The sequence below is a fragment of the Ochotona curzoniae genome, unplaced genomic scaffold (assembly GCF_017591425.1).
Source record: "Ochotona curzoniae isolate NIBS_2020 unplaced genomic scaffold, NIBS_Ocur_1.0 scaffold_3890, whole genome shotgun sequence".
Lineage (NCBI taxonomy): Eukaryota > Metazoa > Chordata > Mammalia > Lagomorpha > Ochotonidae > Ochotona > Ochotona curzoniae.
The window spans coordinates 31,012,167-31,025,588 of record NW_024467115.1 but is presented as its reverse complement, the minus strand read 5'-3'; the positions used below and the strand labels follow the sequence as shown (position 1 = coordinate 31,025,588).

General features: G+C 39.5%; 1 protein-coding gene across 1 annotated transcript in view; it reads left to right on the top strand.

Annotated features, from left to right (window-relative positions):
* Positions 1-13,422, top strand: part of SYNE1 (spectrin repeat containing nuclear envelope protein 1) — a 444,597-nt gene that overhangs the window by 265,703 nt on the left and 165,472 nt on the right. Inside the window, exons 79-87 of the mRNA XM_040965176.1 lie at positions 1,086-1,423; positions 1,615-1,759; positions 2,372-2,590; positions 4,152-4,411; positions 5,646-5,811; positions 6,406-6,558; positions 7,766-7,918; positions 8,470-8,652; positions 9,691-9,828. Coding sequence (XP_040821110.1) covers positions 1,086-1,423; positions 1,615-1,759; positions 2,372-2,590; positions 4,152-4,411; positions 5,646-5,811; positions 6,406-6,558; positions 7,766-7,918; positions 8,470-8,652; positions 9,691-9,828 — 1,755 coding nt within the window. The remainder of the gene's footprint in view (positions 1-1,085; positions 1,424-1,614; positions 1,760-2,371; positions 2,591-4,151; positions 4,412-5,645; positions 5,812-6,405; positions 6,559-7,765; positions 7,919-8,469; positions 8,653-9,690; positions 9,829-13,422) is intronic.

Sequence of the window (13,422 nt, the reverse complement as noted above, 5' to 3'; positions counted from 1 at the left end):
TTGACATAGCAACTTCCCAGACAAGCCTCCTAAACACAGCTCGCTTCAGGGCTTGCAAGTTCTGCTCATTCAGAAATAACAGCTCCAGTAGTGTCCAGTGGGTTACTTCCTTTGTCCCTTGCTTCCTTTGAACACATCTGTGCTCATTGCTCTTCTTACCTAAAGTTTTCATTCTTGAAAAACTGTGTCTTGAAGCTCACTATTTTGAACCAAAATCTTAAATCTGTTAAATGTCTCTACTTCTGCTTTCTTGATATTTTACTGACCTGGTGCATATAACCAATGGTCATGGGTCAGGATCAATCCTTATTTCCACCTACTCTGCTTTGTTCTGCCATCCATAGTCGTTCTCTATGTACTCCCTTCATCTCCACATTTCCTATCAGTTCTCTGCATCTTGACCAAACTGTGATATCTTGTCCTGTGCAGGCTGAGGGGAACTTGAAATGTTTCCTTTACTTCTTTTCTTTTTTAATAATTATTTGAAAGACAAAGTTAGAGAAAGAGGAGGAGACACAGAGAAGGAGAGGTCTTAGCCTACTGTGCCACAGTGATGGCCCCTCCTTTGCTTGTAGATTCGAGGGTGCACGATTCCAAACCCAAGCTTTTCTATTTTACTCTCTATTCAAAACAAGCTACTATTTTAGTTTTTGAAAGTTGGCCTTGTGCATTCCTGTTGTGAGGCGTGGTGGTCCTATGTTTCTCAGCAACTGAGGCATTATTGCATTTCAGTAAGCATTCGGTCTGCCATATTTATTGCTAAGCATACTTTTGTCATTGGAGACAGAGAAAATTGTAGAACTAGTCCTGGTACTGACATGAATTCTATTTTCGATTTCTGTCCTTATTTTTTTAACTGTAATTATGAGGTTATGAAAAGAACAACAGATGGGAAAATAGATGGATTACCCCACAAAAATAATCCACAGTTTATCAATTCATGTCTGTACACGTATACATACACACACATACATACACATATATATGTGTAGGATTGAGTAATGAAAAAAATGAGAAAGTGGAACTATTTCCCATAAACACATTACAACTGAGAATTGATTATGATTTCAATAACTGTTTTTCAGGCCAGCTTGACTGAACTCTACAGTCAGTGTCAAAGGTATTACCAAGTATTTCAAGCAGCTAACGACTGGCTTGAGGATGCCCAAGAAATGTTGCAGCTGACAGACCAGGGCCTAGATGTGGAGAGTGCAGAAGAAAATCTCAAAAGCCACACAGAATTTTTCAGTGCTGAGGGCCAGTTGCACAGTAATCTGGAGGAGCTCCGAGGCCTGGTCGCCAACCTTGACCCACTCATTGTGCCACATGGCAAAGAAGACCTGGCAGAGAAGGTGGCTTGCCTGGACAAGAGGAGTCAGAAGATAAGCCAGGAGTCACATGCCCAGTTAGGTCTCCTGCAGAGGTAATTGAGTCGTTGTCTGCTTGCTGCTTCCATGGAGTGAGCTATCACTCATAATAGGATAAGACAGTACTGATATGCATTAGTAGGTAAATTCATTCTTCTGCTATAACATTTTAAGACAATTTGCACCAGGGCTTTTGAGAACTGTGTAATGTCATGATCTTTACCAATCTCTCTTGGATTCTTTCAAGATGTGCAGTGCAATGGCAAGATTACCAGAAGGCGAGGGAAGAAGTCATCGAACTGATGAATGAGGCAGAAAAGAAACTGTCCGAGTTTTCCTTGCTGAAGACATCTTCTAGTCATGAAGCAGAAGCAAAATTATCAGAACACAAGGTCTCTTTTATTGTTCTCTCTTTATTTATGATTGTGATTGGCCATCGCAACGCAGTGGCTACAGGGGCACCTCAATAAAGCTTGAAAGTCTTCATTTCTATCTGGGTATATCAATTATGATAAAGAAGCACTTAAATCATCACTCAGAGCTTTAAATTTTTTAAAGGTTCTCATTGTTTTAAGATCCCCATTGGCAACACACAGCTAGGATTTGAAAGAAGCATTCGGAGTAAGCAGTTCTGATGATACATGACACTGAGCAAATGCCAGTAGAGATTGCCTATTGATAACTCAGATTAATTGAAATGCAATTAAAAAATGAGTACCTGAGTCTCCCCTTCGGGGCACTGCAGTGAGAGAATGTAGTATGGTAAACTTTCAAATCCAGTACCCTTGTGTTTGTGCTGCTATTTAAACATGGGAAAATATCGAGTAACAGATAAATGCCTGCTCGTAGTTACTAAATAAATACCCACTCGTACAGATTCCAAACCTAGATCAGCCTAAAACCCATGTCATCTAGAAACCTTTGATCTTGTTGCTAATTGAAGTCATACCAAAATCCACCGAATTTTTAAAGGATCCATCTCTTCTTCCACTGGAAATCCCTAGGCTTTAGTGTCAGTGGTTAACTCATTCCGTGACAAAATTCTGGCCCTGGAGGGAAAAGCTTCAGAGCTGGAGAAAACTGGAAATGAAGCCAGTAAGGCAACCCTGAGCCGGTCAATGACTGCGGTGTGGCAGCGCTGGACACGCCTTCACGCTGTCGCCCAAGACCAGGAGAAGATTCTAGAAGATGCATTGGATGAATGGAAGGGCTTGGACAGCAAGGTAACTTCCCTAATTAATGGGGTGGGATTGATTATTTTTCTGACTGATTCTAGTGTTCTGTTGGCTTTCCATATATGTGGAAATATCTAGGAAAACACGCATGTGTGTCCAAGACCAGACATTTTTTGGTCATCATTCCTCAAATGACTCAGTGTAGCAAGTACGTACATTGTATTGAGTATTGTAAATAATCTAGAATTGGTTAAAGTATGTGGGAGGATAAACATAGGTTATATGCAAATCTTGTAGCATTGTACATAAACGATATGAACATCTGTGGGTTTAGATATCTGGGGTCCTGGAATGAATCCCTCTGCATATCTAGAAAGGAGCCTGTTTTTGAGAAATACGAGGTTACTTTAAAAAGTGCCCTAAAAGCCAATGTTGGAAGTATGAGTTCCGCTACAAGAATGAAAAATCATTGCATAGATTTTTTGTCATAATACGCATTTCCACACATTATTAAAAAATGTTTACCAAAGTAACCTCATAGTTTAATTTTGTCTTCTTAAGGACCCTCACATTTTCTTTCAGCTTAAAATAGACTTTATGGAAGTAAAGGCCTGTTTTTATTTCCATTTTTAACATATGAAAACTAAATTATGACAGAAATCCAATACAAATGCTTGTCCTTTGATATAAAGTCAAACATTTCCATGTGAAAAACCAAACAAATTTTAAAAGAATTACAAGCCAATTTTTACCTATTTGCGTTATCATTTGGTTTGGAAAAGCACAATGTACTTTTTTGTGGAGATGAAAATAAGCAATAATTTAAATTTTTACCAAATGCTACATAAGTTGAGCATCCCTAATCTTAAAATATAAAATCCAAAATGCTTTAACATTCAAGCATTTTTGATTGTTAACATGATATCAGAAGTGGAAAATGCAGGTAGTGAGGTTTGATTAAAACACATACTCTCCAAAAATATTATAAAGTATTACCTTCAGGTCATGTGTGTGCATGTGCCATACATGAATTTTATATTGAGACTTGGTGTCAAGTCTTGGTCCCACGATACCTCCTTATGTATAAACAAATATTCCAATTTTTTTTTTAAATCCAAAATTGGAAACACCTTCAATCTCAAGTATTTTGGTAAGGGATACTCAGTCTGTATTTAATTTCCTCTCTATTTTAAGGAGGGGTTCAGTGGTGTAAGACATAACTTCTTTTATGACTCAATATATATTCAAGTTAACTTAAATATTGATGTTTCTGTTTGCTATCTTTATCGTTTAAAATAAAACCTTCTTCTGTATTACCCATGGTCTCTGATTATCATATTGTAAAACTGAAGATTCAAACCTGTAGTTTCATCAGCAGCCTTTCCTTTCATATTAAGAAATTGCTCAGGTTTTGACATCTTGCAACCAAGAGTTTTGGAAATTTAGAGTTTTAAATGGAGAGTTTATATGAGCACCTTGAAGGAGCTATGATGTACAGATGCCAATCAGTGGTACTATTTCTTATAATTGGTACTATTTCTTATAATTGCCCCATGATTTTCAGCTTCTAAAAATTTCTTAATTTTGTATTCTGTATGGCTGTCCTCAGGTTACAAAAGCCAATGAAATGACTGATGAGTTGCAAGATAAATTACCTGGAAACTCAGTGGAGAAGGCCTCCAAAGCAGAGCTCTCGGCTCTTCTGGAGCGTCAGGAGGCATTCGCCGTGGAACTGGAGCTGCAGCAGTCACTCTTGGGCACGCTAAGGCAGCAGGCACTGAGCATGCTCCAGCATGAAGCCACCCTACCCTCTGGGGAAGAGCCAGCCATCCTGCAGCAAATCACAGCAATGCAAGATCAGTGCATCAAGTAATTATCTACTTGCTCTCATTCTCTGTCCTCTTAGTCTTGATGCCTGGGGACAAATGTGGTATGTGGATATGGGGGTGTTCCACCTGCCAGCTTGAGAATCTTAAGTTTTCTGTTTCCTTAGTCATGAATCATGAAACGTATCCAGTAGAATTTAGAAATTTGGCCATAAACCGTACAGACTTGCCATCTCCCTTCATGCAGTTGACAGGTAGAAGAGACAAATAAAGAAAGAAGTTAATGTGGTAGAAATGGAAGAGGGATGAAGGGAATTCAATGCAGGCAGAGACCCTTCACAAGAAATTTTCAACTGAAGACTGAGCAGCAGTGAGCAGTCTTCAAAGTGCAAGGGGATTCTGCAAACATGGGGATAACACGTAAAGAAGCTTGGAAGTCAGTGTGTTGCAGTCAAGGAGCTGCTTGGAGGATGGAGGAGGAGGAGTGGGTGACTGGAGACAAGTGGAGCTGGAAAGGGAGGTTGTGGGGAGCTACTTGGAACCCAGGTTTGAGGCAGCCTGATGACTCATTGGCCATATGGAGTTCAGCGGGTAGGAGCAACATGACATTGTAGTCCAGGTGAATAAAAGCCATTTATTACTGGTTATGAATCTTAATTATATCACATAAACTTCATTTGTTTCTTAGGTAAGTGAAAATACGTGGTTGTTTGATAATTAACAAATGTAACCTCATCTGTTTGCTAGTTTAGGCTCTTTCAGTTACAGATGATGTCAGGGTGATCTGACACCACATATTCAAACCTTTTTACTGAAATTTCCTTAGTTCAAATCAAATACATGATGTTTGGGCGTGTATTGTCACTATTCACTGAGAAGCTTTGAAACTTCAGCTCTTTCTATAAAGTCTCATTTCTAAAAGTCGCTAATACTCCAATCACATGATGTTTTAAACCCCAGAGGGGAGTCTGCTGTTTGAGGCATGTCTCCAAAGAGAACTTAGTCATGCAATAATCCCCGTGTGCTTCAGAGAGGAACACTGTGGCATGGCAACATGGGAGAGAGCTGAATCCCTTTTCCAGGGATGCTCAATTGACCTCACTGTTTTTGAACTGAACTCAAGGAATACTAAACCTTGATGACTTAAGAAGTATCTTCACTTGCAAAAGCGATCCTAAGTTTCTGGGTTTTTGCATATGTTTTTGATAAAATCGTATTTGGTGTCAGGGGTCAGTCTGAAAACCAGTTCTGATTTTCTCCCTCTGATGTTCCTGAAGCATGCAGGAGAAGCTGAAGACTCATGGGAAGCAGGCGAAACAGGAACTGAATGACCGCGGAGCAGTGGAGAAGCAGATCCATTCTGTGAAATCTTGGGTTCAGAAAACAAAGGAATATTTAGGGAATCCCACAATAGAAGTAGATGCCCAACTTGAAGAACTTCAGGTACCAAGATGTCCATACGCATCATTTATAAAGAGACTATTTCACTGATGACAATGACACATAAGTCTTCATGCTTAACGTAATAATAAAAAGACATACAAGTGAGCATTTGGCACAGCCGTTCTCTGGTACATTTACATCCATTGTCGGAGTTCAAGTAACAGCTACTCTGCTTTGAATCTAGCTTCTTGGTTGTCATCACTTTGTAAGGCTGTAAAATTTCAAGAATCAAAGACTGTGCCACTCACATCCAAGCCCCAGATTGAGCTCCACACTCCTGGGTTGGGCTGGACAGAGCCCTGGGCGGTGGAGAATCAGCAGATGACGTATCTTTCCAGGTCTCCCCTTTCATATCTTTCAACAAGGTTTCAAAATGTCCAAAAGCATATGAGATAAAATAAGTGTTACTTCATGGAGTTTTCTTTTGTTTGAGATAGATTTCTTGACTCTTTTCACATTTGGATGCTGAAGAAGTGTTATTTTAAAAGGCATTTCTGTAAATCCACACTTAGCCATTTATTATTGGATGTCTCTATGCCAATAAAGATCAGCTCCCTTGTCAACTGATTTATAGGCTTATTTATTTCTCTTCAGCGTCTCTTAGCAGAAGCTGCCAGTCACCGACAGAACATTGAGAAAATTGCTGAAGAACAGAAACAGAAGTACTTGGATCTCTATACCATCTTGCCTTCAGAAGTGTCCCTTCAGTTAGCTGAGGCAGCACTGGAACTGAAGATCCAGGACCAGGTAAACCTAATGAGCAAGAAAAATGTAGAACCAGTCCTCTTTCCTAAGAGTTCTGATTTGCATGGTCATGTTTCCTTGCCAACAGAGCTTAAGAATAGGTCAATACAGAACAATGCTGTTAAAGTTCTTTCTCATAGTCATGAAATACATCAACTATTTCCACATGTGAACAATAATGTCATGTAATTAAACATGAGCTAGCTACTCTACCACATGTTTAAAAACTGATTTAAAATATTCCTGTATGTAACAAATGCTTTTGTTTATGCTTTACCTGACACAAAAGTAGTCTCACCTCTTTGTGAATACAATAACAAATATTTATCAATAGCCTAGAAGCTGTCAAGTGCTTTCATAGTTATTTTAGTCCAGTAGGCCATCAAAATATAAGTTAAAGATGCTTAAGGGAAGTGAAAAAGACCAAATTATGTAAAATAGGGTAAATGCAAGGGATAAATGTATTACGTGGAATGCAGACTCTACTATTAGGTACTCTAATGTTAAACGAGGAAAGCCTATTATTTTAGCCCTGGCTGCCAGACAAAAACAAAAGGAGTGAAATGAAATATAATTTTATGTCTAAGTTATAACACAAACTTTTTTTTGTAAGAAACATGTAGTTGTTTCTGGTGCTGAGACCATCATTAGACTTCTATCTTTGGTCTTATGCCCTGAAAATAGTCTCAAGTAATATGTGTGTGCAAATGTTGTGGGTACTGGTAAAGGGGGTATTCTTATCTATTTAATGATATAATTAAAGTCAGTCTATCTAGAACAAAGAGAAGATCTGCTACTAGTTCATAAATGCAGCATGAAATGAAATGTACTACTGTGAAATGTGTCCAAGCATGCTGGACTCTTACGAGTCTTCAGTGCATTGCATAAGCTATTTGGGAAGGCTTTCCACTTTGTGAAGAAGGCTTACAGGCCCTGGATCTGGAGACCATTAAGTTAGTCGATGAAGAAAGGACTCCACCTCAGCTCCTTGTTCTTTTGCTAGACCACAGCAGCAGGAGAACGGGGCAGGTGGAAGGGTGGTCTCAAGCAAAGCAGCCTGGAAACCAGAGTTGTAACAGCTGCTTTGAGAAAGTACATCAAGGCCAAAGCAGTGTTCATCACCTGTCTCCTGTCAGCCCCGTTTGTAATTTTGAATATTTCTTACGCCATTTACCCATGGTTGGTTTTGCTGTTCTCGCTGATTCTTTAGATCCAAGAAAAAGTAAATGAAGTTGAGCAGAGCAAGGCCATGAGCCTGGAGTTAAGTCGGCAGATTCAGAAGATAGCTAAAGACCTCACAACCATTCTTACTAAGCTGAAAGCAAAGACCAGTGATTTAGCACAAGCTAGAGCTGATCAAAAGGTAAGGTGGACAAAGATCTGGAAATATACGGGGTGCTACTGAGTAAGTTAAATAGAGTTGAGAGTCAGTTTTATTTGGGGACATAGGAGCCAAAAACTGTCTTTGCTAGTAACTTTAAAAAAAAAAAAAGATAGTAAGTGAGGGCAGTAAAGAACTTACATAAATGCAGTAACAAAAATTACTTAAATGATTTACCTTTGTAGTCAATTGTGTTAGTAAATGTGTATGTATGAGGGCTTAGATATACAAGAGCATTAAAGTTGTGTTCTCACTGTGTGGATGAGTTCATGACTCCAATCCTTTCAGGGTGGGGCAGAAGGAAAATGTTAGTCCCTTTACTGGGTTCATAGGAAATAAACACCAGGATTGCAACACATCCTGCTCTGCCTATCCAGTCAAACAGACAGAAATGACCTGATGCTGGCTGAACTAGCTTTTGTCCTAGCTGTCTTTTTCAAAAATCATTCAAAATATAGTACCTCTATTCTTGGAAGACCTGGGAAAACGTATTCTCTGTAGCCTCATGTTCTTTTATTCTCAATAACCATCAGGTTCTGGGAGAGGAATTAGATGGCTGCAATTCAAGGTTGGTTGAATTAGATGCAGCTGTACAAAGATTCTCAGAAAGGAATAGTCAACTGAGCAAGCCGCTGGCAAAGAAGATAGGAAAGCTGACAGAACTCTACCAGCAGACCATCAGACAGGCTGAGAGTCGGCTCAACAAGCTTGTTCAGGTATGTTTTACAGAACAGACCAATCACCACAAACTTACAAGTTCTGAAAGTAAATTAAAAGATGATATTGACAGTGATATGACTAACTTATGTGTAGTTTATTTCATACCACTACTGAATCCAGTAGATTTATATTTTATAAAAACCTGTTATTTTGTAACACATCATATTACAAAGGCACTGACAATAGATTGTCAATAGGTGTATGTTTTGCAAACTGGAGAAGTATTTTGTAAACTGCATGGTCATTAGTTTGGGAAGAATTCAAGGATCACAAATTCAGCTCAGACTCATTGTCTCCACATGTAAGCGGCCTGTCTTTGCTCCACAGATGCAGCTTGTCTGTCCACATTAACTGTTGAGTATGCACTGGAGTTTTGTAAATTGATTGTCATTTCTCTAATGAAGGAAAATTCAAATTATGAGTTTAAACTTGCCATCTATGGTCTTTGAAAGAGAGATTTATTTATCTTGAAAGTCAGAATTGTAAAGAGGGAACAGGCAATGAAAGAGATATTCATTGGTTCAATCCCCAATGAGCAGCAGAGCCAGTATTGGGCCAGGCTGAAAACACAGCCAGGAGCTTCATCAGCTCTTCCATATGGTGGCAAGGCCCAAACGCTTGGAGTATCGTTTGCTGCTTTTCTCTGGCCTTCAGCAGGAAGCTGAATCAGAACTGGAGCAGCCAGGACATGAACTGGCATCCATGGGCATGGCAGCATCACAGATAGTAGCTTATCCGCTATACAAAAAATGTCAGCCCGATGCTGTAATCCCTACCTGCCACTTTCTTGTTGAAACAAGAAAGAATGCAAAAAAGAGAAATCATTGAAGTCTATTAAAATGTTGAACTTTATGCTAAAGTCTCTAAAACTTTGACTAGATTTCAACAGATAAATGGTTTTTCATCCTACAGGAAATATCAAAGACGTTAAAATCATTCATATTGTTGTATTTAAAGATGCAGCTAGAAGGTGAATTTCTACTGCAAGAAGCAGAATTTGCATTTCACATGTGAATGCTAATGATTTCTTTCAGGCAGCATCACATTTAGATGAATATACTGAAATGCTGGAATTAATTCTGAAGTGGATTGAGAAAGCTAAAGTCTTGGTACATGGAAATATTACTTGGAATTCTGCAAGCCAGCTTCGGGAACAATATATTTTGCATCAGGTAACTTTAAGTGTTTTCCAAGAGTAAATGACAACCCAATGGTTCAATGGCCAGACTGACACAAAATGTAAAGCATCATGGTGCACAATTATTGTATGTATGCAATCGAAGTAGTGCATAGGTAGTCAGAAGTTGTTTATTGTTTTGACAGAGAATCTCTGCTCATAAGATTTCATAAGACTGTGTAAGTAGATATTCTTTATCTTTCCTAAGCCTCCCCTTCTCTAAGACCAAAATCAATCACAAGTTCATGTGTGCTCTCTCTCTCTCTTTCTCTCGTTCTGTGTGTGTGTGTGTGTGTGTGTGTGTGTGTGTGCGCGTGTGCACGCGCACACGTGCCTGGCTTCTTTGAAATAATTATATGCAGGCAATGGTGGGATATTCTTTCCAGTGGAAAGAGATGATGGGCTCTATGCTCAGCCTGTAAAGAAAATGAAATTGTGCTATTTGGCTCTACAATCCGGACCAAAACACTTTGTCTTTCTGAATTCTGTCTTCATCTGATAGGGATGTAGATAATCATATTTCAGCCTTACCTTGAGACACTGATGTTTTCTCTTACTGTGGATGCTAGCACACTGCCTGGTGTATACTGGCGCTCAATGGAGTTGTGTTCTTTTTCTCAACGTCTGTCCATTCTCAGGCACCTGGTCCACAGAGGCAGGTGAGGGTCAGTTGGAACAAGCAACGAGTTCCCATCACATGGTGATTGTATTACTTCATTTCCTTCGAAGTTACGTGACCACAAGTTTCCTTTTTTAAAGATCTTGTCATCCAGGAAATTGTTTCATCATTTTTATAACTTAGGCATGAATTAGATACAGATATTTAACAGGCTAGCTATGTTCCAGGAAGCACATATATAAAGTGAGTTTTATTGAGTTACATGGATGTTCTCAAATTTTTAAGATTTCCTAAGATGTGTACATCTTTGTATTTTTTATATGAATCTGATTCTCCTATCTAGTTGGCAGGACTCTAAATCAAAACTTCACTTCCTCCTTCTTAAATGCTTTAGCAGATCAGAATGTTTAGCCTGTATTTGTAATCCTTCCTGTTTAATCAGTCTTAGGTACTCCTCCCAAAATATCTTTGTGAAAGATTCCAATTTTGTGCTGAAAATACACTTTGATGTGGATGGATAAGACTAAAGTTCTGATTCACGTGTAAACAGTGAGGAAAAACACAATATTATTGGAAATTTAGAAACTCATATTTCAGCAAAAAAGAGACAGAGTTTCAACTATCAAGTTAATTCTGTTTTTTTAATTCATATTTGAGAACATGAGAGATTCTCCAACACTGCTGGTAAAAATTGACCACAAAGTGTATTGTGACGTCAGAAGTGTTACTAGCTTGACCTGTTAATTAAAATTTCTGGGTTCTTTGCTAAAATGGCAATCCAAATTACAGAAAGTATTTTGTACATTATTAATAGCTACAGTAAAACTTTAAAGGAAACAACCATCTAACAACATTTCATATTTTTTTTTTAATTTGTTCTTTTAACAAATAGTTCTCTTTTCCCAGATCAAGGACTTTGAACAGAATTTCAAACACAAAGAGTATTTCCTGCCTTTGTGCCGGAGAGTCGGTTTAGAGGAGGGAACAGATAGAAAAGATTACAACACGATGAGATGGATGCAGAGAGAATGAGAGAGCAAGGGGCAGAAAAAGCCTGCGGGAAGATGTCCAGACTGCCTGGGGAAGGTTAGGGAAGGCTTCTTAGGCATGAGTGATAGTGGCCTGGCCCCTGGAAGAAGACCTGCTTGTGGGGCTTTCTGGAACAACATACATGGGGAAATGCTGGCAGTAGGAGAAAGATGTGTTTTGATTCGTTCCCTGGAGGGCTGGAAAGGACAGGAGGTAAGGCTAAAGAGATAAGAAAGGGCAGGTGATGGGAGCCTGTACATTGTCCTGGGTCTCTGGCGGATATTTTGCCTGCCCAGTGACAAATCCAGACTTGTGTTTTAAAAATATGCACCTAGCAGCCAGTACGTAGAAAACAGACTGATGAAGATAAGGTGGCTCCATTATTCTAGTGGAAAATGACAAGGCCTCTCCTTGATGAGTGAGAGATGACAAATTAGGAGATGGTGAGTAGGATGACTTGCAGGTGTTTGTGACTGGGATGTCAGGGTGCTGAGGATGTCCTAGGGAAGCAGACACCAACACAGAAAACAGCCTGCAGCCAAGCTTGAGTTCTCATTTTCCTCCCTTAGGAGTAATGACTGCCTGAATTTATCCAAAAACACTACATAATGGAAGAAAAACACACACACACACAAACACACACGTTCCATGTCAGGCCATAAAAAAAAATGGCGAGGGGGTGGGCTTTTAGCCTGGAGGTTAAAATCCTGGTTAGCATGTTGGCATTTCCCAGCAGAATACTTGGGTTTGATTTCTTACTTGGACTCATGACAATCCCTTCCAGCTAATGAGAGGCTGAGAGGCAGAGGGGGTTTCTGCTGAAGTCTTTGGATTCTAGGCACCGAAGTTCAAGAGATGCATTTATAGCTCACAGCTTTGGCCTCAGCCGAGCCCCAGCCACTGCAGGCATTTGAGGAGTGAACCAGGGGATGGGCGTTCTTTTTCTCTTTCTCTCAGCATCTCTCTGCCTCCCATGTAAACCCATCAATAAGTATTCCTGTAAAAGACATATGGAAAGTAAAAGGTATGTGATGATCTGAATTACCCAAGAAGAGGTCCGAGCCTACCAGCAGTTATCTCTCTGCATTATGGAATGATGAAATGATTTATAGATTACTTTCTTCTTTATACACTCAACATTTTGAAAGCTAAATATTTCCTGTGGTAAATACGTATTTTATTCATACTGAGAAAGCAGCACTTTGTTTAGGAGAGAATATATTGCTATAGAATGATACCCCCGTCTCCCATTTCTACTCTTCACGTAGCAGAGAGCCACCAACTGCGTTCTGTGCCTGCCTGCTGCTGCCTCTGCGTACACCACTCTCTTCACATGAAATGTCTTCCTCTCCCTCCCAAACCATCAAATTGCAAACATCCTCTGACTGAGCTTGGATTTTACTCTTAAAGGAGCATTCTCCCAGTCTTCCAACAAGTCATAGCACATCTTGCCTGGACCCCCTAACACTCAGCCTCTGCCTCACTGTACTTTTCATGATGCGTGTTATCTAGTTGCCTGTCCATCCGTGCTGTAGTCCCACTTGACAGAACCATGCAGAAGGATGAGGGTTTCTCTTGATAGTGCGACTGAATTTTATTCCTTTGTAATGCTTAAAGCAAAGACTTTAAAAAAAAATTTGCAGATTTGTTTATTTGAAAGGCTATTGACCCCACAAATAGCCACAATGGCCAGAACGAACCACCCAAAATTCCATCCTGGTCTCCCAGGTGGTGGCAAAGGCATGCTGCTTTCCCAGGATCATTTCCAGGAGGCTAAACTGGAATCAGAGAAGGGAGAACTTGAATCAGATTTCTAACATAGCTTAACCCTCTCTTGCACAATACTGCAACAGATCAGAGTTTTTGATTCTTTGCAATAGTCTCATTTTCGAGTCTTAGAATGAAATATGCATTTAGATCTTGGGTATAGGATTTCAGATC